Source organism: Furipterus horrens, unplaced genomic scaffold (assembly GCF_987537825.1).
Source record: "Furipterus horrens unplaced genomic scaffold, mFurHor1.1.pri manual_scaffold_6, whole genome shotgun sequence".
NCBI classification, from domain to species: Eukaryota; Metazoa; Chordata; class Mammalia; order Chiroptera; family Furipteridae; genus Furipterus; species Furipterus horrens.
Genome location: NW_028327176.1, coordinates 108898505 through 108922737, shown reverse-complemented (window position 1 = coordinate 108922737; position 24233 = coordinate 108898505). Strand labels below are relative to the sequence as shown.

Sequence of the window (24233 nt, the reverse complement as noted above, 5' to 3'; positions counted from 1 at the left end):
AGAAAATCATAAGGAAGAGAAAATACATTTATAGTATGTTGCATGGAGATTTCATAAGGTTTCAATAAACCTTATTTATTGAAAAATATTAGTGAACCCACGGAGTTCAAACCCATTTATTAAAGGGTCATCGGTATAATGTAAGCCACATATGTATATAATTCTAAAGTAAGAAATAAATGAAATTAAGTTTAACATTTTACTTAACTCAATAAATCTAAAATATTACTTCAACTTATTACCAATATAACATTATTAATATAACTTACATGCTAATTCTTTAAAATCTGATGTGTATTTAACACAAAGTTTATTTCAAATCATCTCAATGCCTTCTTTATCACTAACAGTTGATTTGCATATAAATTCAATAAAATTTACAGTTAAAAAAGTGGATTAATATACCCAAATTGTTCCAAACAGTTATGTTCTCCAATAACTGAAAGAAAATCATTTTTCTTTATTATTTACGTCCACAGTGAAAAAAATCCCACTCATATTTTTAAAAAGAACTGATCTGCCTTCAGAGCAAAAGCATACCAGTTTGAAAACTACATTTGTCCTAGTTAAGTAATTTCAATAAATCTTGCATCAGCTCAGTATTGTTAACACTGAATTCAGAGTTTTTGCACAAATTGAAAAGCAACTCTAAATTAATCAACAAAACATTTTCAAAAATTTCTAGTAGTTTTTTAGTACATTTACAGAACACTGTCAAATGCAGTTGAAATCTTGTGCATACTGATTTATATGAGAAAAATGTATACAATTATTTTTATTCTCAAAGGTTTCAATTTCAAAATAATATTCTAGTACTTGTCTAGGTAGGGGACAAGTTGGCTCTTTCCTTTCCTTGGACTTTCAAATTCATATCATTCATATCATATTGAGGAGAAAACTACCATTTTCTCTTTATTACATATTTAGCCATTTCTTTCGTAGCAGGAAAATCTTGAACTGGTGTTACCAGTACATACAGGAAGTTTTATAACCCTTCCACAATTCAATAAACTGAAAGAGTATACAGGATCACCAAATTCACTGTCTTAATTCCTCAGCAGTCCTATAAGCTGATGTTGATTCATAGCATTTGCACTCACATGATGGACACTTAACAACTATAACCATCACACCTATCAAAAAACTTAGCAAAAATATTTTCAAATTGTATCATATAGTTTTTGAACAAAGAAATAAGGAAAATATTAGGCTCATTTAAAAATTCTAATGAAATGTAACTTTTAACCTAAGCTTGCTGGAACGCCATTTATTGTGGTAGAAAATTTTTTTTTTTCATCTAGCTGAAACTATTCTGACAAATATAAAAGATTAAATAATAGGTACACAAGTTTGATTTTTAAGGCCATGAATCAAAATTATTTCTTGCAAAAATTTAAGTTCTATAACACAAAATGCACTCCAAGTATTATTTGGGTTGTGTCTCATATTGCATAACTCAACTAAATCTAAAGAAAAATAGTTGTAATTCTTCAGATTTTAAATCAATAATCTCTAACATTCTTAGGTCCTATATTCTATATATTCTATAAGCAATGTTTGGTGACTTAACTAAAGACTTCACATTTCTTTTTATAAAACATGTTTAGGCTTTAACTCATAATTTTCTAACAATTTCTATAACTGAAATAATTTATTTCACTGTCTATAAATCTAAAACTTGTTCTTTTCCACAAAAGAATCCAAGATGTTTTATATCTAGCCAAACTTATAGGCTTGATCCTTTTAAAAATTGTTAAAGTTTTTGTTAGACATTTAATTTTGATTTTAGGCAATTAAATTTCAATTCTTCTTTGACTTTTTGAAAGATAATCTCTTTAATTCATTCATTAAGCATTTGCTGAAACTGCCTCAATATTGTCCACTTTACAGTCTTTAATTGGTTAAATAATAGCTTGTTTTTTTCTGCCACAGCAAACTGAAATTGTCATTCATTATGAAATATGCAACATACCTTCATCTAGTTATTTTGTTTACTGTTCCAGTTGTAGTATTAGTTCCTGTATCTCCAGTTGACTATTTTCAGTATGCCTTCATTTAAAATTTTGAAATTTGTTCAAATTCATATCTAAAGTAGAAAAGTAATTTAATTATAATTATTTCAATTACCAGTTACAATTTACATAATTATCACCATAACCTCTGTTGTCCATATAAAATATTTAGATAAATATGCTACATTATATCGATTTATAGAAAAAATAATTTGCATTGAATTCATCTGTCTACACCAACTCAATCAGTAATGTTTTTATGTAACACTAGACACAGCACACAAGATTGACAGGCCTACTACAACTATCACATTTTAAACAAGGTAACAAAATGAAACATTTTTTAAAAAAACAAAAAAGGTTGAATTAAAAATATTTTTCACTACTTTCATATTTATTTTAATAAATAAATAAATAAATAATTTTCTTAGTCCTATTGAATACAAGTGCTTACTGTACTAGGTAGCACAGATTTGGAAGTGAGAAAGACAAGAGCCAAAAGGCTTGCAGTTTTTATTCCATTTCTCTTTCATTTGATAGAACTTCCAGGACTTAGAACTCATCTTTGTTACGCTATTCTTCGCATTCTTACTAAAAGTAAAACAAAGTGGAAATTGTTGGATTTTCTGTACAGGTTCCATGGAAGGTACATTATAGACCACTCTAGCACGCATTGGTCAATCTCCAAAAACCTACTGTAGCTCCTAAAAACAATCATAATCAACTTGATTGCTTTGGTAAATGCCTTTTAAACAGCACCATGCTGATAAGTTTAACATCTGAATTTCAAAAAAGTTTATATTAAAAATTGTATAGCAAACAATTTACATATGATAAAGCATACATAATACTCTTTATTGTAGGTTTCATATGGCCAGCTAATTCTCATAGAAGGCTTTTGTTGATTTTTTGCCCAACACTTGTATCTGTGGCCAACCTATGGTTGCAATTTGACCAGGATTTTACAAATGGAGTTGCATCCCAATCTGCTAACTCTTTCCCCAATAAAATTATTGTCATTAAATCTGATATGTGACCTATTGTTAAACTACCTCTCACCCTTGTACAAATTATGTTCTTTAAACTGAAACCCCTTTCAGCTTTAGCACTATTGATTGCAACATGCTATCTTTTTAGCTTTTTGTATAGTTGCAGGAATTGAAACATTGTTCAATTCTATATTATTATTTACAAATTCCTGAAAATCATTCAAATCAATTTTATATTTTAAAATTTCACATAAATAATATTTTTTCACTAGTTAACCGTGGTGAAGTTGTTTCTTTATAAGGCCATGTAAAAGGTTCTAGCAAATCAAAATAACTAAAAATACACTCATCATGGTTTCTGTCAGATAAAAGACATAAGTTCATGTGTTGAATTATATTTTCAAGTAACATATCCATAGGAAGGGCATTAAATTTATTATTTTTATTAAATGAAATATTTTAAAATTTATCTGACTTAATCCAAGCATCAATTTGAGACTCATGATTTCCAGCACCAATTATAAAAGTTTCCAAAGCTCTTATGGTGCATTTAATTTTTGTGCTTTCTGAATTTTAGTTTATCTTGACTGTGATGCAGTAGAAAGCAGTGAAAATTCTTCAAGAATATCAATCATTAAAGCTGGATCTTGGAAGAAATTAAGGTTAGCTAATCTCTTTGCCAAACCAGACTAAGAATGATAAAAAGACATAAGTAATACAGGATATGTACACCGTACAGCAGTAGCAGCTTGTAAACTACATGCTGCCCATCTTGGTCTCATTACCAGGCCAATTTTAACAATTTAAATTTCAAGGTCTTTGGCTACAGGTTCTAAAAGCTTGTTTTGATTTTTATTAGATTGATAAATGGAATAAATTTTATCAAGAAATATTTTTAAATGATTAACTTGTTTTATTTCGGATATTGAATCATCAAGTGACAAGTGCAATCAATAGTTTAAACAGTTCCAAATAATGATTTCAGGAAACTTTTCTAACAACTTCGTAGCTACTCCAGATTTTCTTCCCAGCACTGTGTTAGCAACATCAGAACAAAATGCAATTAAATTTGCTTTCACATATTTATTAGTAAAGCCACAATCATTTAAAGTAGTCAATAACGTATTCACAATACATTCTGCTTAGTTCACACCAATTCTTTTAAAGGAACAAATAGCATAACTGGTGCATGAGCTGATTGAACTGTACACTGGAGATAAATAAATAGGGTGCTTTGTTTTCAAAATTGGCATTCTCTTCTGTAATATTCTTATATATATTCACCTTATCCTTGTTACACTGTAGCATTTATTTAAACATTTGACATCTCCATTTTTTTCTTGTAATTCTATTGCCCCCTCAATATCAAAGAAAGACCTATTATGTTTTATTAAATTGTAAACAGTACTGAAAACTTTTACAGTTGCATTGATATTTTTATAATTTTGTTTACTCACTGTATTAGGAATTGAGTCAGTAACAGATTCCTTTAAAAAATCCTGAATTTTACCATGAGCTTTGGAAACATCGTGTCCCTAATTTATTTTCTGCAGAGAAGCTTGTCTAGTAGTTTTATTACAGCCGTTAGTGGTTACTACATATGAAATCCATTCCTTGAACATGTACATGCTTTTCTGCTTTCGATCCTCAATGTCGTACTGTTGAGCAATTCTTATATCCTAATTTACCTTCTTTTATCTCCAGCCATTTGTACTGTGTAGTAAACATAAATGTGTGTTTTTCATTCTAACAATCTGGAAATTTAAGGTGATCTATTTCTTCCTTTGATGAACATGATGGCTTTTCTTTAATGACTGGTTTTTCAACATAATTGGAATTTGATTCCTTTGACTTAGGCAATTCACAATGATTTTTGATCCTATTATTACTGTGTCTGTTTTCATCTTCTTCACATTTAAAAAACACAAAAACTTACCTGTCATTTTGGCATTTTAGAAAACAGAATCTGGAAAATAATTTTACATATGTAAGTTAAGCTCATGATAACACTCTTAAGGGTTAATATAAATAGTTTTGTTTGTGATTTCTGTGTATAATTGTTGAAGTAAATATTAATTTAAAATACTTGCCTGGTTTTTAGTTCATACTTATAACATCAATACAACTTGCTACCTCTTGAAAAATCCACTATCAGTTTTTAAAATTCTACAGCCAATAATTATGTCACAAAATCTATGCTTATTACCCAATTTAACAAGTAAGTTGCTCATATGATTTACAAATAATTACAGTTCCAATGTAAAGAGTGGTTAATATTTTTGTTGACATTGAGTAAGATGAAAGTGAAAAAATGAAGATGTATATCAGAACTCCATTCATCAATAACATTTGCATCTTCGTTGACTCAATGAAGAGTTTTCAAATATTGCAAGGAGATTGCCTCAATTTTTCATATAGCATACAGTCTGGCAGTTAGAGACATATCACATTTTTAGGCTTAACCTGCATTAACATTTTGTCCACTGCTTCCTTTCTTTTCTTTTTTTTTAATTTTTAAATTTTATTTATTTATTTGCTTGTTTGTTTATTTATTTTTAGAGAGAGGGAAAAGGAGAAGGAGAGGGAGATAAACATCACTGTGTGGTTGCCTCTCACTTGCACCCCCAACTGAAGACCTAAGGTGCAACCTAGTCATGTGCCCTGACTGGGAATTGAACCAGTGACACTTGATTCGCAGGCTGATGCTCAATCCACTGAGCTACAGCAGCCAGGTGTTCACTGCTTTCTTAAGTCTAAACAATCAACAATAATCAAATCCTGATTTGTAGTTTAATGATAACCTTGATGTAAATACTCCCATCATGCTATAGGAGCACACCATTATATAGTATTTCTACCATACAGATTCAATGTGTTAATAACTCCAAGTGTATAGATTTGAGTATATGATGAGTTTTGAGTGTTACCCTAAATGATCATTTATTTACTTTAAGTTTATACACTTTAATTTTTAATAATGGCTATGTTTAACAATCAGCTCACAAAATTCCTAAACACTTAACAACTGGTCCTTGCAAGCCAGTTCAAGCCACCTCCAGCACAAATGACAGAACTGAAAAAAACATAAATAAAATATACTCACATAACTATAAAATGTGCTAGGTTCTTCATCTTTTCCACAGACCAGATTAATATATACAAGAACAGGTCTTGATGGTCCTTCCTAAAAAGGAAGTGAGCAAATGTACAAGTCAGGAACACCCATTCAACCCAAACTTGCATTTACAATCAGTGGGTTTTTGTTGCTGCTGCTGTTGTTGTTGTTGGAATTAGCAAAAATTCCTGAGAAGGAAGCCTTGAAAGTGGCACAGAATAATCAGAAACAAAAGCATCACAGGAAAAGATTCAGAACAGATGAATATATATTTAAAGCAAAACCCCCAAAGAGTCTAAATCTACACAGAGGAATAAAGTCATATGGATTTCTTTGGAAATGGGAAATAGTATAGGGATAGTGTTAAGACACATTATCATGGAATAGTATTTTTTCACCTGGGATGGTTATCAATAATCTCTTAGATATCCCAGCTCAAAATAATGGAGTTCTTTGATAGCTCTGTTTCACTCTGTACATTCATATATAATCAAACATCAAACCCTGAATCTTCTCAATCCTTTCTTTACATGCATACGAAATAGACCAAGCCTTAACCACCCCAGTCAAAAACCTAGATTTTTTTCTATAGGCAAACGAATTAATCAATAGTTTTGAGATGGGAACAACAATAGAGCTGTTTCAAGATTAGGAGAGTATGATGTGTGGGAACACTAGTAACAAGATAATCAAATGATAATGAAGTACTAAAGCAGAGCAAGGGCAAGGAGAACAATGAGGAGGTATACTCTCCTATATGTATATTTCAATCAAATTTAAAGATAAGGGCTATTTTTGTACTATCAGATTTTTATCATTCCTTTCTTTTAACATATTGTGTTTAGTTTGAAGTTATGTTTATGGCAGGACACAAAGAAGATGCTGTGCCATAATGTAGACTGAAGGCTGGAAATTGAGATTTACACAAAAAGACTAAGAAATCCAAACCAAAGCACATTAAGTTATAACATACTTCTTGATAAAAGATACAAAAGAACACACACAAAATGTTCTTTTTGTATATGAAGAACCCTCAATCAGAAAACTGTACCCACCAGCATTTCATCTTTATGGAATGTTACTATAAAAAACACAGGGTAAACTAGAAAATAAATTCTGTCTCTGAATGTATTTTAACATAGAGTTAAATTATCATTTTTTGTGTGGCACCATTTAAAATAGGAATATTTTTACAGGGTAGGTCAAACATAGGTTTATAGTTGCGAGTACACAAAACAGTATTCTTGTATTATTACTGATTAATTATTGTATTCATTCAGAGAAGGAAAACTCTGACTCCAAAAAACCTCCGCTGCCTTGCGGCATACCTCTTCTGGGGAAAGGCTAAGGGAGTAAACCCCAACAGAAAATCCGGAGCCGGAGTCCCTAAGGTGGTCTGACGTTGTAGTCAACACCGGCAACTCCTGCGGCGCACCTGAAGCCAAGCTGTATCGACTCCGTCTTTCCCTTGGACCCTTCAGCTGCGAAGAGAGGGGGGGTCTGCTGCATGGGCAACAGCAGACCCTCCATATCACCCTGCCCAGGCTCTGTAGCTTCAGCTCCACTGGAGAGGACACTCCAGCGTCATCGCAAGATGTCGATTCAACACGGGAGGAGACAGATGCCGTGTCACTCCCGAGTCGGACTGCACAGCCATTCTCGGCGGTGCAGATAGACACTTAGGAAGCTACACCATCGTCTCTCGAGACGGACGGCTGCCTACGACGACGACGATTGTATTCATTATTGTAATTATTTCCACAGGAACAACTGTAAAACTACTTTTACCCCATGCTGTTTAATTCACTTCTCTTTAAGAAGCTATCAAATCTTCTATCCACTATTTGGAGACAAAACTGAATATATAAAGCTGGATGTACAAACCTCTGGATGCAAGGATATAAAAGATTCTCTATATTTAAAATAAAATTTAAATTAAGGCTTTTAAATCTCAGCTGAACACAAGCTGATATATTAACTCGGTCTAAATTTACAATATAATTATTTAGTCCTCAGACTATTAAACAAATTTATACTTATTTTTTCAACCTTAATTCTCTAGATTCTTTCTGTTTCTCAAGGCACACAGATCATAAACACATGTGGCACTCCTAATTACACAAAACACCATCAAGATCATAATGTCCCAATTTCTGTCAATATACCACATTCAAGGAGCCAAAATTATTTTTCCTAAAGATCTACAGAATCCTCTTTTCAAATGTTTTACAATACAAAAACAGACACCATTGCTCAATTTCCATAGCTACATCCCTTACTCCTCACCACAAGGAGGCAGTCAGCACCAAAGCCTCTTGATACCTCCAAATACATAAATGTTCCAAGTGTCAGGAAAAGAGTATCATATGCACTATTAATGGGGAAGAATGTCAAGGAAATGACCTTGTAAAGAATTTCTATACAACCCCTACTAGAGCAACAAACAACAACATTAATAACACTGCAATGTTTAGGGAGGAAATTTTTTTTTTTATTTAAAAAAAAAACAAGTGATTTTATGAACTTACCCTAAAAGTAGAGTGATTAAAACACACACACGCATACACACACAATGAAACAGGCAATCATTTTTTAAAAGGATATATCTTTAGCAGCAAACCTCAACCCCTCAGAGAAATTATCAAAAGAATGGTTTGGGGTAGAAGTGCTTTTAGCTAGCTAAATTATCACTTTAAACAGAGACTTCATAATAATTTAAGTTTTTGGTGAAAGTTATACCAAAATGTATCAAAACACTCCTTTACAATGCTTTACAAACGGTGCTCAGTCATATACCCCTGCATTTGTGCCAAAATACGGATTCCTAGGCCTCACTTAAATTCTGATTCAGTATGTCTGAAGTGGGGTCCAGGAACCTGCGCATGTACATTAACGAATGCTTGAAAACAACTGTCCTAAAGAGATCTTCATTAGGAACATCAATTGTTGCGTTCTGCTGTCACATCGTGACCTCAGCGATTAGTGAGACCTTCGAGCTCTCGGTCTCCACCTTATGAAGCTACCTAACGCTCGGGTTCTGGTTCTCACAACCCTCCTGTCTTCTGCCGCCTCCTCATCATTAGCTGCCCCTTCTCCCGCACCTGCGTCTCATCTCTGAGACACTCTTGCCCCATTTCAATACACAGTCTTAAGAGACCAGGACTTTGCAGAGTTTGAAATGGCTCTGCAAGAAGGCATGAGAAGAGGCCTTAAGCGTACATCATGTACTTTGGCCAACAGTCTTTGCAATGGCTGCTGTGGATGCTCAGAGGCCTCTTTTGGTCCATTTCCTAATCCTATGCCATGCTCCACGCTGTCTAGCACCTTAGACGAGCATACATATTTGTTGGGTGATGAACGAACAGATGAGGGGTAGGTAGTCTCATAACCGCTAACCACGCAAGCTTTGACTCTGGGAAAATCCGAATACCGTTGCTACTTACACTAACAAACTGAATGTCATCTTCATTTTCATCCGTTGTGGACTCAGATGCTTCAGGCCCAGCTGGAGGAACGGATTCTATTATCTACAAACATAAGCCAAAACAAGCCAGACAGCGAAAACCGGTTACTCAGGGATGCAGGCTCGCTACTTACGAGCAAGCGTGTTGGCCAAGCCGCAACACAAAACTTTTAGTGGTTGCCTACTCACCTCCGACGCCGAGTCTCCCATTTCTCCGACGGCCTGACAGTACCGCCGCTCCTGTCTGTTATCTGAGCCCAGAAGATGGTTACCTTTTCAGAGGCAGTTTTTTTGCTGGTCTAAATGAAAACGTGGCAGGTATTACTTATGCTTGTAGCTAATATTAGTATTTTTTGCATTTCCCAAAAGTTCACTTAAACTACAGTTGCAATTTTATCAGCTAATTGGAGACTTGTACTTACTGCTTGGAAAACAAGCAGTAAATACGTGGCTAGTGCCCAAATACATTCATGCCCTTCAATTCAGTAATCGTGGCAAGGATAGTGTTTTCATTTTAGATATCCTAATAGATGTCTTAGTGATACCACATCGTAATGTTAATTTGCATTAGCCTAATGACTAATAATGTTGAGCATCTTTTTTATATGTTTATTTGTGATCCATATACTTTCATTTGTTGTGCCTATTAATATCTTATGCCCATTATTTAAAGTGAGTTATTTAGTGTCTTATTATTGAATTTCGAGAGTTAGTTATTCTAGATAAAAGTCCCTAACTTGACATGTGATTTGCAAATATTTCCTACCAGGCTGTGGCTTGTTTCATTTTCTTAAAGTTGTCCTTCAAAGAGATGTTCTTACATTTGATGAAGTCTAATTTATCAATTTTTACTTTTCTCGATCATATCATGCTTTTCGTGGTATATCTAAGAAGCCTTGACTTAAGTAAAGCTAAAACTATTTTATTCTTTGTTTTCTGCTAGAAATTTCAAAATTAGGTTTTAATTTTAGGTCTATGACCAATTTTGAATTCATTTTTGTGTATAGTATGAAGTATGGATTAAAGTTCATGCTTTTCTGTATGAATATAGAATTGTTCCAGCACTACTTGTTAGAGAGAGTATCCTTTCTCTTCTTAATTGCCTTTGCATCTTTGTCAAATACCAGTTGTCCATATTTGTGTGGGTCTGTTACTGAAATTTCTATTTTGTTCTGTGGATTAATTTATCAATCTTTACACCAGTACTCCACAATCTTGCCTACTGTAGCTATGCAATAAGTCTTAAAGTCAGGTGATGTTAGTCTTCCAGCTTTGCCTTCTTTTTCAAATTGTTCTAGGTCTTCTTTAATTTCTCTCAACAATGTTTTGTAGTTTTCAATATACAGAGGTTTTACATATCTTGTCAGATTAATTGCTACGTATTTCATATTTTTAAATGCTATTGTAAGTGGTATCACTTTTCAAATTTCAATTTCTCATTTTTCATTACTATAATGGAAGTAAAAGTGATTTTTCCTTAGCTTTATTGAGGTATGATTGACAAATAAAAATTGTGTATATTTAAGAGTACAACAATGATGTTTTGATATTATTACACATTGTAAAATGATTACCACAGTCAAGCTAACTAACATATCTATCACCTCATACAGTTACGATTTTTGGTGTGTGCAGTGAGAACACTTAAGATTTACTTTGTTACTAAATTTCAAGTATACAATATATTATTGAGTATAGCCACTATGTTATACATTAGGTTTCTAGAATTTATTCATCTTAAAAAATTTGTACCCTTGGACCAATATCTTCCATTTTCCTCATCCCCACAGCCCTGAGCATTCTATTCTCTATTTCCATGAGTTCAGATTTTTTAGATTCCACATTTGAGATCATGCAGTATTTGTCTTTACATGTCTGGCTTATTTCCCTTAGCATAATGCCCTCCAGGTTGATCCATGTTGCTATAAATGGTAGGATTTCCTTCTTTTTTAAGGCAGGATAGTATTCCATCACATTATCTTTACACAGTCATCTGCTGACAGACACTTAGGTTGTTTCCATGTCTTGGTTATTGTGGATAATGCTTCAGTGAACATAGGTGTACAGATATTTCTTCAAGATACTGATTCATTTCCTTCACATATATACCTAGAAGTGTGATTGTTGGATCATGATACTTCTATTTTTAATTTTTTGAAGAACTTTTCATACTGTTTTCCATAATGGCTGTACCAATTTATATTCCCACATACAGTGTATAAGCGTTCCCTTTTCTCCACATCTTAGGTAATACTGGTCATCTTTTGAATTTTTGGTAATAGTCATCCTATTAGGTATGAAGTGATATCTCATTGTGGTTTTGATTTGCAGATCCCTCATGATTAACGATGTTGAGCACCTTTCCATATAACTGTTGGCCATTTTTATGTCTTTTTTAGCAAAATGTCTATTCTTGTCTTTTGCTCATTTTTAAATTGAGTTTTTTTTTGTTTTATTTTGCTATTGAAATGTAGGTGTTCCTTACATTTTTAGATATTAACCTCTTATCAGATATATGGTTTGCAAATATTTTCTCCCATTCTGTATGTTGCCTTTTCATTTTGTTGCTTGTTTTCTTTGCTGTGCAGAAGCTTTTTAGTCTGATATAGTTCAGTTGTTCACTTTTCTTTTGTGGTCTGTGCCTTTGGTGTCATATCTAAAAAAATCACTACCAAGACCAATGTCGAGGGACTCTTCCCTTATGTTTTCTTCTAATAATTTTACAGTTTCAGGTCTTATATTTAAGGTTTCAATCTTGTTTAAATTACTTTTTGTGTATAGTATAAAGTAGGGGTCCAATTCCATCTTTGTGTGTGTGTGTGTGTATGTGAATATATAGTTTTCCCAACACCAATTGTTGAAGAAAACTTTCCCCATTGTGTTTTGGTGGTTTTATTTCTGGGTTCTCTATTCTGTTTTACTGGTCTATGTATCTGTTTTTATGTCAGTCCCATACTCTTGTGATTATTATTGCTTTATAATATAATTTGAAATCAGAAATTGTGATGCCTCCAGCTTTGTTTTTTTTCCTCATGATTACTTTGTCTATTTAGAGTCTTTTGCAGTTCTATAAGAATTTTAGGATTGTATGTTCTATTTCTGTGAAAAATGTCATTGTAATTTTCATAGATATTTTAATAGAATCTGTAGGGCACTTTGGGTAGAATGGACATTTTAACATTGTTGTTCCAAACCATAAACTGATTATTCTGTGTGTCTATGGGCCCTTTGGGAGTCCGCATGTGAGGTGTCCCAAGTGGCTGGCTGGTGGGGAGGCCTCAAAGTGGAGTCTGCCAGTCAATTAGTAGGAGGTTTGGCCTTTTATTGAGTTCTGAGCCTGGGCTGCTGTGAGTCCTTGTCTCTCTTCCTTGCTCCCAACCTCTCCCAAGCACTCAACTGTGCCAGTTACTTCAGTATTCTGGATGGGTGAGAAAGAAGTGAACCTCTTAGTAATTTTCAGTATGGCCAGGAAAGGTGTGCATTCATTTACCATCTCACACTTTCCCCTGGGGTAAAACCATGGGCCAAGGGGGTTTCTCTTTGCACTAAGCTGTGCCACCTTGGGGGAGGGGTGAGCTCTGTAGAGTGAAACTATTCTTCTTACCTTCTTCAATCCATCTCTTCTCAGATTTTTTGCTTCACTGGTGTGCTGGGATTTCTCCACTGGACTTTCAGACTCCCACAAAGGTACTCTCATTAAGAGTGGTTGTTGAAATTAATGCTTTTCTTGACAGATGATGGTAGAAAATTCCTGTTTTGCCATCTTGCTGACCCAACAGCTAAAATACAATTGATTTTTGTATATTGATTTTATATCTTGCAACTTTTCTGGACTCACTTATTCTAATACCTAAAACTGGAGTTTTCATTAGATCTGCATAGATAAACCTGTCGTCTATGAGTAAAAGCAGTTGTTCTTCTTCCTTTCCAATCTAGATGCCTTTTATTTCTTTTCCTGGCTTATTGCACTAGTTGGAAGCTCCAAAAAATATTGACTCTATGTGGTGATAGTGAACATTCTTGACTTGTTTCTGATTTTAGAGGGAAAGCATTCAGTCTTTCATCATTAAGTATGATGTTAACTGCAGGTTTTTCATGGAAGTCCTTTATTGGTTTGAGGAAATTTCCTTTGCATCCTAATTTTCTGAGAGTTTTGTGCACAAGTGCATGTGTGTGTGTTTTAAACAGGAATATACATTAAGCTCTCTGGCTGACTCCTCCAGGGACAGGCAGGTGGAGAAGGGGAGAAAGTTTCAAATGCACTACAAACCCACTGCCTAGCACAGGGATACACAGCCCTTGCCTCTGAGGCTCACACGAAGCTTCAGGCAAAACCTCAGTTCAGAAATAGGTTTCCAGCAGCCGGCAATGAAGCTTAACCCCAACTCTTTAGCACTGAAGTGAAGCTAAGAATCCTGCTTATTATGGGCCTGGGTAGAAACAGAAACTGGTCTGTTTGGTAAGTTGTCTTTCATAAAATGTCTCCAACCACTCTTCTTAGAGAGCACTATTAAGATCTGCTGGGAAGCATCCAACTGCTCCTTTAATTTTCAGGTTTGGGACTTCCCAGGACATAATGACTTTTTTGATCCCACATTTGACTCTGACTAATCCTCAGGGGAAGAGGAACACTGGTATTTATTATTGACTCTCAGGATGATTACATGGAAGGCCTGTCCAGCATCTGACTCACAATGACCAGGACCTACAAAGGGAACATCAACATCAACCTTGAGGTGTTTATTCATAAAGCGAATGGTCTGCTCCATGACCACAAAATTGAAACCCGAAGAGATATTCAACAGAGAGCAAGCATTGAACTTGCAGATGCTGAATTAGGAAAAAATCTCCTTAGCTTTTACCTGACAAGCATGTATGATCATCCAATATTTGCAGCTTTTAGCAAATGGTTCAGAAATTAATTACCCACCTCCCAACCCAGGAGAATTTGCCAAACTTCATTATGTCAACTTTTAGAATTGAAAAGGCATTTCTGTTTGATGTGGTCAGTAAAATTATATTGCAACTGATAGTACCCCAGTAGATAATGAAAACCTATGAGCTCTGTTGACCTCTTGTGTATTTATGGTCTCAAAGAAGATGGAGCAGGAACAGCCTACAAAGAATCAACAGCCATTATAAAGCTGAAATTTACAGCACTTATTTACACTTCAAAATAAGTGACAATATTTCTTGCCCTGGCTGGTGTGCTCAGTGAATTGAGCATCAGTCTGCGAATGGAAAGGTCACAGGTTTGATTTCTGCTCAGGGCACATGCCTAGGTTTTGGAGCAGGTCTCTGGATGGGGGTGTGTGAGAAGCAACTTATCAATGTTTCTCTTTCACACATCAATGGTTCCGTTCCTCTCTTTCTCCCTCCCTTCCCCTATTCCTAAAAATAAATAAATATGAGGGGCGACCCTCTTAAAAAACAGAATTATTTTCTGGAGGGCAGTCCCCTTTTAGCACAGACTGCCTTCACTGGGTGAGTGTCCTGGGAACCCATCTGTATCAGTGTCCCAGTTGGTGTCATTGTGAGAGGCTGTGTTTGGCTTCAGTGAATTTTTTTGAAGCCTCGTTCAACCCGTTTGCCCAGTCCTTGATGGGTGATTTACGAGGACACCTGCCTACACAACACCGAATGTTCAGCAGCTTTTGACCAAAAATGGCATGACCCCCATGCCCCACCTTCCCCATTCAACCAATCTCCTTCTGAGTGACTTTTTTTTTGTTTGTTTCCCTAGATGAAAAAAGTCCTCAAAGAGAAATGTTTTGCTGATGTGGAAGAGGTGGAGCAAAAAATGGCAGAAGCACTAGAAGGCACCAAAATCAATGAGTTCCAAAAGTGTTTTGAGCAATAGAAAAAATGTCTTGATAGGTGCATCATATCAAATGGAGAGTACTTTGAAGGTGACTGAAGTTTAAACATGTAAGAATAAATACATGATTTTTAATAAATAAATTCCCTTTTTTGGGGGTCCTCCTTCATAAAATCTTAAAAAAAAATCTTTAAAAAAATAAAAAGAAATTAAAGAAGTGCCACTATTTCTGACTCTTGTTTGCTTTATCAGAGGACAAAACTTTGAAAGGAAAGGGCTTCTTGATGATAATTTTCATTGCTTCTGGAATACAATCATGAAGTTTTGAGGTGAGAATGAAAATGATGAAATCTCCAAGATAAACAGGAGCCATCTCTAATGGCACTGCTGCAAGTGGGGTTTGAGGAACATCTTTTGAAATCAGATCTTTTTTAATGAGGCTGAGAAATGTTATACTAAAGAAAGAGGAGGATATGGGGACCCTTTTTGACTTCCTGTTTATTTGAACGATAATTATTGAGAAAGGGGTTTTAAAATCTCCAGTTATAATTGTGGCTTTGTCTCTTTCTCCTTATCTATTTCCATCATTTTTTCTTTCATGTATCCTAAAAACTCTGTTATTTGGTACGTAATCTTTAGGATTGTCCTGTGGATTAACTGTCCCTTTTATCATTATGAAATAGCCCTCTTTATCCCTGGTAATGCTCTTTGATTTAAAATCTATTTGAAATCTATCCTAAGTTTCAGGACACTGAGTTCAGTCTAAATACTTTAATTTGGCCCTTGGTTTCAGAGGGCATGTGTGAGTGTAGTCAGGCCGAACAGCACTGCTTGTACACAGCACTGATCGATACTCTCATATACCATGCACTGCATTCACACAGGGTGTTCTAGGTGAAAATGAAGGAGTTGGGGCCCTGGCCTGTGCAGCTCAGTTGGCTGGAGCATCTTCTTGTAGCTGAAAGGTTGTGGGTTCAATTTCCTGTAGCATGGCCAGGTTGCTAATTTGATCCTGGTCAGGGCCCAGGTTCATGCGACCCCAGGTCTGGACATATACAATCCGCATCCATGCTTCTCTCTCGCATTGATGTTTCTCTCTCTCCTTTCTTTCCTCCCTTCTGCTCTCTCTAAAAAAGCAATGAAAAAAATGTCCTTGGGTGAAGATAAAAATTAAAAAAATTTTTTTTGATGCAGGAATTTGGACCATCTTCTGCTGTCTCATAGTCAGATAAGAATGGCAGGCTCAGTAGCCAGTTTAATTTATAGGTCTTCTAGAGAGTTTGGGAAAAGCAGCATCTAGGCACTTAACTTCTCCTGGATTAACTTCCACATCTGTAAAATGAGGAAATAGACTCCATTATTTCCTCTGGATTTTAACAACTTAAGTTAACAAGGAAAGATCTGAACAGATTTTTTTTTTATTTTATTTTTCTTTTTATTTTTGGTTTTTAAATTACAGTTGTCCCCTTTTCCCCCAATTTCTCTCCCCCACCCAACCCACCCCCTCTCCCGCAATCATATCCCTCCCCGTTGTCCATGTCCATGAGTCATTTATACAGGTTCCCTGACTAAACCCTTCCCTCACTTATCCCCCTTCTCTCTGAATAGATTCTTTTAATTAGAGAAGTAATACAAATGCCCCCCTAAACATCCATAGAGAAATGCAAACTAAATAATGAGATAGCTATCATTCATCCCTCGTTATATTGAGAGACCAAGAAAGGAATTAAATGAAGTTGCCTACTGTCACTAGTATTATTTAACATTGTTTTGGAAATTGTAAGCAATGCAACAAAATAAGAAAAAGAAAATAGGAAACAAAAAATTTTTAAGGGAGACAAAACTATCCTTATTTGAAGATTTTCTTTTGGCCAGAAAAAAACAAGAGAAAAAAAGAATACAGTAAACTATTTATATGCTTTAAAAAAAAGACAAACATTAATTTTTCTATATAGCAATGATCAATTATATAGCAACAATAAAAATAAAATACCTAGGTATTAAAATGATAAAAAAATGTGCAGGAACTATACAAAAAATGAAAGTGTTTACTGAGGCAGTAAAAAAACATATAATTTAACTCTGACCTTGTTGCTATAGTAGCAACGCTGGCTGTAACTCTCTGGTAAGAACATGAAAGTAGCCATACTTATATATTTTTTATCTAAAAAATCAAATAAAACAACAATGAGAAATTAAACAAAAACAAAACACTCTACCCTGTTATTTTTAGCAAATAGGGTAACTGATAGAATCAGCAGAATCCAAAGACTTTTAAAAGCAGTTAAAATAAGTGAATTGGGAAGAAAATACAAGGAGAATGTCAAGGTCCCTCAAGAGTGGCAGATGTTAGACAGTACTGTACCAGCAGAAGTATACATCCTGGTGAAAAACCTCATCCAGAAGGGCAAAATCTGTAACTTATAAATCTAGCAACTGAGGGGGAGATAAGTTGAGCTTCAGCAGATGTCACTGGGTTGGGATGAAGAGAGAAAAGACATGGAGAGTATCTAGAGGGCCCCTAGCAGCAGATCTCAGCTCCTGCAAAATCATAGTCACTGAAGGTGAAGGGCTCATCTGGAAGTGTAGGAACTCCATCCTCTGCTGCTGCTGCTGAAGGAGCTGAGGACACAGGGCTGGTGACAGAACTCCTTCCAGACTTAGCTTGGGTCAGAGAATTAGAGGGAGCACAACTACAGTAAAAATTTCTCAGAGGAGCCATACCAGCCTGAATCAGTGGTCTCTATGATAGAAAAGAGAGGCCTTTTGAAAGGTTTGAAGCCTGAAAAGGAACTCTGGCCTCTCCCACCATCCATGAACCCCTGTGTAAATAGCTGGACCACGAAAAATTATGTCATTAAAAAATGTGTTTGCCCAGGTGCTGATGTGGAGCCCAGTTTGGGTGCCCAACCTTCTTTGCTGTGGTGGGACCCTGAGCCATCTTCGAACTCCTAATTGTTGCTCTGGGTTCTTTAAGGTCTGCAAGTCTTGTTCTCAGCACTCAGCTGGGCTAGAAAAGCATGAACCTGTCCAGAATTCCCGCAGGACAGGAAAAGGAAGGGACATCTTAACATGGAAAATTTTCAGTGAAAATGAAGGAAAGCCTGAGAATCAAGGAGAAATAGAAAACAGAGTGCTGGAAAGCCAGAAGTAGCTCAGACTCTGGAAGAGAAGGAAAAGTTAGAAAATGAGGAAAAAACAGAAAACAAAAGAAAGAAGATGAGGAAGTACTAGAGGAGAAACAAACAAACAAACAAACAAACAAAAAAACAGAGAAAGAGGAAAAGCCAAAAGAAGTGAGACAACCAGCGATCGAGGGGAAGTCAGAGCCAGGGAACATCAGGGAGTGAGGCAAAGCCAAAAGAAGGAAAACCAGTCAGGGAACAGACGGCTGCAGGAAAGCACCCAGCTGGGGGTGAGGTACCTGGGAGAGCCAACGGGAAAACCAACAAGGGGCTGGCAGGCTCAGTATCTTCAGGAATTCTAGGAGGCCATATGCAATATGCATTTGAGCAACGAGGAGATGATAAGGTAATTTGATGAGACGGCTAGGGTAGAGGATGAGGTGAAGAAAACCAGACAGAAATTGTAGGGGAGGAGTGCTGTGTGGATGCAAAAGAAGCTTACAGGGCCCTTTTCGCCGGAGGGCCCCACAGGAACTCAGGAGGTGCCGCAGCTCTCTGTTTCAGCAGCAGATTTTCATCCTTGCATGGAAAAATGTTTATGGTGCATTGTAAAGTTAAAAAGAAAACAATTTGCAGAACCATAAAAAATGTGTTCAAGAAAGGCTATGGTCCAGCATCAGTACAAGATATATATATATATTTTTTTAATGTGAAAAAAAGCTGTAAAATTAATGAATGCATGAAAAACGTTCACAAGAAAAATGTCAGAGATGAAAATGCTGATCATACACTGGGATAAAAAAGCTTAAACTATGATTCACACATGTAGGAAGACCACAGAACAGACATGCAGAACTCATGTTAGTAAAATTTTCTTTGACACTTTGCTGTAGTCACTGCAGACCTAGAAATTCCTCCTCCTTCAGAGAACATAAAAAGTCCTTTCATCTTAGTCGCATTTTTACTTTTTATTAATCTGTAATTCTTTATGAAATATGGTTTAAAGTAGAAATATAATTTAATTTTCATTCACTAATTGTCTCATCATTTATTGAGTAAACATCCCTTTCCCTAGTTTTTAAAGGTTCTACTTTAATCATATTTTCAATTCTTATGTATGTGAATACATAATATGTACACTATACCTACATGACTATCAATTGCTTTCTGGATACTCTATTCAGTTTCATTAGTTTCCTTAATTTTTAACTAATTTAGAGCCAATATATGAAGCTGAATTAAAAACCATAATATATTCTATTATCCATAAAAATATTAGTATATCTCAAAATGCTTTCTAAAAAAATTTTGTGGATTGATATTAGAGAGAAAGAAAGGAAGAGAGAGAGAGACATCCATTTTTTTTTTTTTTCTTTATTGATACAGTCATTGGCTGATTCTTGTATGTGCCCTCACTGGGGATCAAACCCACAGCCTTGTTGTATTGGGATAATGCCCTAACCAACTGAGCTACCTGGCCAGGGCTATATTAAAATACTTTAAGGCAGAAGCATAGACATTTTATTGAATAATACAGTTGTGTTTTGCAAAGGAAATTTTATTTATGTTCAGTAGGCAAAACTTATATTACAAAGTTTTTTTTTAAAAGGAAATAACATATATAACACTAAGCACCCTGAACATTGTGTCTATATCCTATATAGAGTGAACATTTACTATGGATATTGTGTGTATATTCTACATAGCCTAGAAAGGGATTTCCCACCCTGGATTTTGTACATCAATAAAAACAAGCAAATGCATTTTATGTTTTCAATGGTATTTATTTATATTTAAGTAAAAGTAGCAAATGTTAACATAAGTTATTTCCTTAAGAATATTCATTTTGTACAACTACATTGTTATCGAGCAACATTTATGGAATGTTCCCTGGGCTCACAGTACTGAACTTTCTATTATATGCATCCTTTTTTACAAGTTTATCCATGAGCTTGTGCACTGAAGAAGCACGGTGTGGCAGTGCAGAGTTGTCACATGTGACAACCTGACATCAAAGGAGAAGCTTCTTGGTGAAGCATGTTTTAGCTTCATTCAGTTACAAAATGACGTCTTTCTTTTTTGTGTGATTATCAACCCCATATAATTTTGTTTAATTATTTTTTCTTCTGATGCTATGAAAACAAATCAGTTAAAACTACACAGTGTAGCAATATAACCAAATATATAAGATATTACATCTTATAAAGAATGTTTTAGATGATATTGATATTTTACCTTACATATCTGTATTTATACTTTGGTCAATAAAAAGAAGCATGTAAACAAACATAATTTTTTTTTCCCTGAAGGTTGATGCATTGTTTTAACAATCAGAAAAGTTAAGTTTGGGTTTATTTCCTTTTTAGGAGTACAATGAAATAGTTTCCTATTAAAATAAAAAGTCTTGCTGTTCTCATTTTTATTTCTATTTTATACATTTTAAGTAACAGAATTATCCTGAATTTTATTGCTAAAACCTTATTACTTGGTTAGATATGATATCAGATTTTAGGCTGACTTTGCTGCTCTCCTGTTTGTGAACACTGATTATTTCACTGTACTTTTCCACACATGTGCTCATGCTAAAGAACCAAAAACTAAAATGGAGAGTGATTGGTAATAATAAATGTACAGCAGTTGACTATCCTGTTAAGTGAGCTGTACAGAGAAGCATTTGGGAATAGAAAAATGCAAGAAATCATAACGCATGCTTATTTGCTAAAAATTCTCTAGTTTGATGCATTGTGGATATTTAGGGGGGCATCTACATGCAGCTTCTTCAGCAAGCTTGCTGCTCCATCAGAAGAGTCCCTCGATGTTACAGGTGTCTCACAGCCTGTCCCTGCCGTGTTTCTCTGTGCTCACTGCCAGGCAGGTAGCAGTTTCTCCAACAAAATCCAATGTTAGATTTAAAATTGGAGGTGCTTTATTTCAGATACCTAGAGTACCTATAAAAAAGCAAATTTTAAAAAACAAAGCAAATTTATTTTAGAATTCTTATAGTGTATTAACAGTGATGTGAATTATTTTTGTGTCCTGTACAAATTTGTGCTTAAAAATACAAATTGTTAATAAGAACTATCACTATTGAAGTGACTTAAGAATTATTTTATGATTTATTTAGAAGAATTTTGGGATAGGTAACAATTAAAATGTTTAACATACTTTAATTTCAAATGACTTTTAAGAAACTTTTTATTAGGTAAATTTCAAATACATACATCAAGTAAAATGAACCACTTCCACATACTCATCAACCACCTTAAAAAGTTACCAACAATTCTTTTTTTCATTCTTCAGTAACACTTGTTGATTCTTAAATGCTTTACCTCTTTCAAAACTCAAGAAAACCAAATGAGCTAGGTCAGAGGCAGAATTACTGCGAAGCTAATAACACTTACTTGCATTGGGATCTTTCAAGAAAGAGGCTCTATAATATCCTCACATGTTTTTATGTTTTTGTTAAATTTGCCAAAATTAGATATTTCAGCCATGAGCAGTTAAGACCACTGTCTCTCCCCATTTCAACTGTTCCTCATTCATATTTTGTCCTCTAATTGTAGCCATGGAGTGTCAGTAAGTGTTTCTGAGATTTTGTTAAGGATTGGCTGGGATACATATTTTTGCTTTGTAATTGCCTTCATGTATAGTTACATTATTGCTGGTCATTCAAAGAATATTTAAGAGCACTAATGCCACAGAAAACTTGAAATGCCTGAAATCATATAGCTCAGATATCAAAGAAGCTCAATAGAGGTTTCCTGAATTTGACAACAATTCTAAAAATCACATTGTTAATAAAGAGTTGAGAACTTAAACCTCTGTAAACTGTCAAAAAGAAAAAAAAAAGGCAATTTCCTATCAACTATGCTAGAGGATAGTCTAAATTATTTTTCTATTCTTTTTATAGAAAAGGCTTTATAAAGTTGTTGTGAAATGAAAAGGCAACCAACATGTATGCAATCTCCCCAATATAGGAGAAAAGTATTATATAGATGTTAGTAACAACATTATGTAATTTTCTCTATATAATGGCATAGCTGAGAAATTTGTTGACTTTTAATCATTATGAAGTTTTCATTATTTATTTATTCAAAATTAATATATACAGTTGTAACAGAGTGCGTAATCATAATTTTTGTGTTTCTTTTCTTAAAGATAATTTTCCAAAATCTGTAGGTTCCATAAATCCTGGATCCACCCTTGAGGTAGGTAAATTCAGAGGTCTAGTAACTTTCCAAAAGCTGTACATTTATTAGGAGGTGGAGCAGGCTTCAAAACCAGACTTTCTGGCCCTAAAACATTTAATCTTATGTGCCAACGTGGCTAGGCTGTGTTACCGTTATTTGGTCAAACACTAGTCTAGATGTTGCTGTGAAGGTATTTTTTTTAGATGAGATTAACATATAAATCAGTAAATTTTCAGTAAAGTAGATTACCCTCCATAATGTGGGTGGGTCTCACTCAATCAGTTAAAGTCTTTAAGGAAGGACCACGAAGGATGGAGCAATTCTATCTCCAGACTACTTTTGAACTGGATACCAAAACATCAACTCTTCCCTGCATTTCCAGCCTGCTGTGCAGATTTCAGACTTTCCAGTTTCCACAATTGTGCATGCCAATTCCTTGAAATAAATTTCTCTTTATATATAAACTATTGGTTCTGTTTCTCTGGAGAGCCATGATTAATGCACGGGGAGTCCGGGCCCCACTCCTCGGTGGCTGGTGCAAGAGTAACTTGCTCCCTGGGAGCTGCTGGAGACCTAGCAGCGCACCAGGAACAGCTGGGGCTGGTAGCCATGTACTTCGTGGGAATTCTAAACGCCAAGGGCACGCTGTGATTACCAGAATGCCAGGCCCTGTTTGGGCCCTGGGAGCTCATTTATGTGCAGAGCCAAGAGCTGCTTCCCTTCCTGGAAGGGGGGCACTGGGGACAGGGGCTGGAGGGCTTCTGCCTCCACCTGCACCTCTACATGCAATTTGCTGCCAGTGCAGAGAGATCCTGGGCCACCGTGCAAGGGCAAATGTTTCTGGAGGTTTGTGCACCTTCAGGAAGGCCACCCTGAGTGTGGAGGTCTTCAGCTCCAGGACCTGCTCCTTCTGGCTCCACAGAGGCTCCAGCAGTTTGAGAATTTAATTGTTGCTTTGGTGGAAAACTCAAGTCCCAACAGCCCTGAGCATCAATAGCCCACATGGGCTGTTCGGCTAAAAAGTGAGACTGCCCAGGGAGTCCACATCATTTGGCAGAAAACAGAAGAATTGTCAGCTTCTCTGGCATGTCCAGGCTCTGCTCTGTGGGTACCAGGAAAAGATACCTACTTCAGGATGCTGGTTCATATACCAGGGATGGCTGTCCCCAGTGTTCTTCCTCTTTTCTGACTTGCTCTTCATGGCCAAGCCTCAACCCGCACTGCATCTGCTGCAGAGTGGCACCTTTGCCTGCTGGCCCAATGTCCACTCCACAGGGCTTCTGGCTACTCAGGAGGCCCCAGTGGTGGACTGCACAGCCTGTCATTTCCCATTAGAGCAGCTAATGCTTATGTCCACAGACCAGGATGTGCTGCTGTGCTAGTGGCACAGAATGACTTTGGCCATCAGCAGCCAGAAGAACTAGAAGAATCTTACAAATTCCAGAATCCAGGATACTTTAGGAAAAGGTCAGGATCAGGGTACAAAGGAATCTTCTTAGTACTAAATAAAACACAGAACCT

General features: G+C 35.6%; 2 protein-coding genes and 3 pseudogenes across 3 annotated transcripts in view; 3 read left to right on the top strand and 2 right to left on the bottom strand.

The window, feature by feature from the left end:
- Positions 1 to 2866: 2866 nt before the first annotated feature.
- Positions 2867 to 9789, bottom strand: KIAA1586 (KIAA1586 ortholog). The gene is given in 14 exon segments (XM_090280492.1): positions 2867 to 2920; positions 2922 to 3135; positions 3137 to 3262; positions 3264 to 3555; positions 3558 to 4145; positions 4148 to 4243; positions 4246 to 4290; positions 4293 to 4618; positions 4620 to 4890; positions 4893 to 4943; positions 4946 to 4967; positions 6105 to 6185; positions 9560 to 9643; positions 9769 to 9789. Coding segments are annotated over 14 exon segments (2271 nt in total).
- Positions 9790 to 12798: 3009 nt separating this feature from the next.
- LOC150007211 (ras-related GTP-binding protein D pseudogene) lies at positions 12799 to 15759 on the top strand (annotated as a pseudogene).
- An 837-nt stretch (positions 15760 to 16596) lies between these two features.
- Positions 16597 to 24233, bottom strand: part of BEND6 (BEN domain containing 6) — a 78907-nt gene continuing 71270 nt past the window's right edge. The window contains exon 7 of one of the 2 annotated variants that reach the window (XM_090280491.1): positions 16597 to 16729. The gene's annotated coding sequence lies outside the window, so the exon portion shown is untranslated. Of the gene's footprint in view, positions 16730 to 20081; positions 21471 to 24233 lie in introns of those variants that run through there. The other variant, XM_090280490.1, reaches the window with a different exon arrangement.
- LOC150007210 (uncharacterized) lies at positions 18282 to 18989 on the top strand (annotated as a pseudogene).
- Positions 23211 to 24136, top strand: LOC150007209 (rho guanine nucleotide exchange factor 39 pseudogene; annotated as a pseudogene).